The sequence below is a fragment of the Gadus macrocephalus genome, chromosome 8, assembly GCF_031168955.1.
Source record: "Gadus macrocephalus chromosome 8, ASM3116895v1".
In the NCBI taxonomy this organism is placed as follows: Eukaryota; Metazoa; Chordata; class Actinopteri; order Gadiformes; family Gadidae; genus Gadus; species Gadus macrocephalus.
The window spans coordinates 2,999,961-3,002,843 of record NC_082389.1 but is presented as its reverse complement, the minus strand read 5'-3'; the positions used below and the strand labels follow the sequence as shown (position 1 = coordinate 3,002,843).

The 2,883-nt window shown below is 50.2% G+C and overlaps 1 protein-coding gene across 11 annotated transcripts in view; it reads left to right on the top strand.

The window, feature by feature from the left end:
* Positions 1–303: 303 nt before the first annotated feature.
* myo10 (myosin X) overlaps positions 304–2,883 on the top strand; it is a 72,860-nt gene continuing 70,280 nt past the window's right edge. For all 11 annotated transcript variants that reach the window (XR_009526863.1, XR_009526856.1, XR_009526854.1 and 8 more), the window contains exon 1: positions 304–722. Coding sequence is in view for 1 of the 11 variants with exons in the window: in XM_060058041.1 (XP_059914024.1) it covers positions 702–722 (21 nt within the window). In the remaining 10 variants the exon portion in view is untranslated. The remainder of the gene's footprint in view (positions 723–2,883) is intronic.

Here is a 2,883-nt window from a genome sequence, read left to right as displayed (position 1 = left end):
TGGAGCCTGTGTGCAAACTAACTCCAAACAACTCTACATTTTGAACATTGCCAAAGCAGTTGAACATTAAGAAGGTCAAAGTATAAAATCAATACAATATATATATATATATATATATCAGATATTTGAATATAAGGGGAGAGGAGGGAGACGGGAGAGGGGGAGATGAGCGCTCAGTCGTCCCCCCCCCCCCCCCCCCAGAGGGGCGGAGCTACGGACCGCTCGCTCCTCGGACCTTGTGCTCCTCCCCCTCCCCCCGAGGGGCGTGGCCACGGACCGCTCTCTCCTCGGACCTGGCGCTGCTCCACTCCGCCGCTCGCTGCACGCTGGGCTCGCTACTCTCCACAGGACCGGCGGACAAAGCGCGGGGGCGCACGGGAACCAACACGTCCGGCGAACTTTGTGGCCGCGCTCAACTCCTGGACTCGCGTCTGTGTGTGTGTGTGTGTGTGTGTGTATGGGGAGAGGAACACGTTCATGATGGACATATGGTTGCTTCTTGTGGATCAGTAGCCGCTGAAACAAAGGCAGAGTTTTGGAGACTGTTTCCTACTGTCTGTTCTTACATCTCCGTCCTGAGGAGACATGGAGTAGACCCGGGATTTAACGCATTGTCTGCATGCAAAACAGACGTGCTGGACGGATCGGATGCACAGTTTCCATACAGTAATCCGAGGGATTAAACGAAAGAAAAGGGTGCAATGGATAATTTCTTCACGGAGGTAAGTGGATTATGAAAAGTTTGCTTTCAAGTCACGCGTAACCTATCCAATGCTCGCTGAGAAGGCTGAACGGAGTCTACCTTTAAACGTGAACCAACTCTACACACACACTTGGCTACAGTTGATTTAGACTTATTTCCATTGACGGTCCAGCCATATGTTTTAGTGATTTGGTCTTGGATGTTGTGGTTTGCACCACATACTGGTTGGTGAAGTCTTTGTTAACCTGCTGCAGGACGCTCTCACTTTAGCAACATGTGTGTACTGTGTGTACTGTGTGTACTGTGTGTACTGTGTGTGTGTGTGTGTGTGTGTGTGTGGTGTGTGTGTGTGTGTGTGTGTGTGTGTGTGTGTGTGTGTGTGTGTGTGTGTGTGTGCGCGCGTGTGTGTGTCCATTCACGCCACACTTTTTTGGGTGTAACTTTATTGATTTACGATCGGGTTTGGATCGGTCTATTCCCAGTGGACCACTGGTATTCCGTACCTCTTTCTGAGTTTCCTGCCGCCGAGGGTCTGGGAACTATTAATAGATGCGCGGATTCACCCCGTCACCACAGCTGGGGGCTGACTGGCCACTTGTTGACTGTTTGCAGACTCGTTAAAAGTCGGCTGCAGATTTACTACCTGTAGCCGATAGGCTGGGTGACGGGTCTAGTTGAACTCGTTTATCAGGCGTAGTGTTTGAATAATTACTGACAACCAACTTCTCCTCATGCTCCACTACTGACTCCACGGATGGGCTGACGTGTGTTGATGGATTGTGTTTTAACGACACGTGCAGGCCTGTGTTTAGACTCGGGCCTATTGCAGGTCAAACGACCCTAAACACACTGCGATGCTCGGATACATTAGGCCTCGTTCTCAGTGGTTGCTGAACTCCAGGTCAAACCTCATCTCTATCTCTGAGTATTTCTGTCAATGAGAGCGGCGTGGTGTATCTCGATGGCTGCATGTGTACCCACGCGATGGGATTAATTCCAAAACACGTTACGTGTAATCCGGTAAATTAGTCTAATAGTGAGGTGGATGAGTTCTAAAAAAAAAAAAAAGTCCTGTCACACGGTAAACCACGCCCCCTCATGTTTGAAAGAGTGGCGTGGCCAGGAGCTCAGGAGTGTTGACGTGACTCACACCTGCCTCGTCACTCACCTGATTGTTAGGAGGAGGGTGGACGGTGAGAAGGCTGAAGAGAAAGCGTTTCCTCTCTCCAGCCTCTCGTAAAGTACAGGAAACACATCTGTCAACAGCCACTTTAACGTCCAGTGTGTTCCAGGTCACACCTTCTGTGTGACTGCGCATATAGGACTACATCTTTAGAACCCTCCCATTGCACGGCCACAAAACATCTCTTAATTCAAAAGTACAACAAGACCCTGAGGCTTTAGTAAGCCAGCCGTGTTCCTGGTTCTCATGGGCACCACCACGTGGGCTCTAGATTTGGATCTACCTCTGACGGGGGTCCCAGCCCCGCCAGAACCATGCAATAGTTCACCGGGGCCTGGACGCTGTCCCAGCTTGCCGTGCCTCTTTATATCTGCCAGCTGATCAGCGCTGAGACAAAGCCACCAGTCTTCAAGGAGCAAAGGACTTGTTGACTGGGCAGTCAGAGAGACTCTGGCAGGCTGGCTGTACATATGGGAGAACGCTCTCTCTCTCTCTCGCTCTCTTGCTCTCTTTCTTTCTCTCTCTCTCTGTCTGTCTGTGCTTCCTATGTGTTTATAACCTCGGCAGAGATTGACATTCACACTTGGAAGTGTTTTAGAGAACAGTACACAACCACCGGGTCTTGTTCTCAGGCAGTAGGAGAGACTGTGTTGTTGAGATGAGACGGGTAATGAGGGTGATTAACTGCGGTGTGTGTGTGTGGTGCACAGACTACATCGCTGCACGACTCCAGCTCTGCACGACTCCAGCTCTGCACTGGCCTGGTGTACTTGATTTGGATTTGGTTGATCCACTTTCTGTTTGCTATGTTTGTCCTTTTCATACGTAAACCTCTCAGCGGTCCGTTGTGCCAGCGACCGCAGCCCTATACTTTCAGCAGAACAAACACAGAAGGATAGAGTTTGTTGTGGGAGGTGTACGTTTGAAGTGTAAGACGAATGTGTTTTGTTTGAATGTGTTGGAGATGGGTAGAGGCTTCTGAAAACCGTGGCTCTTC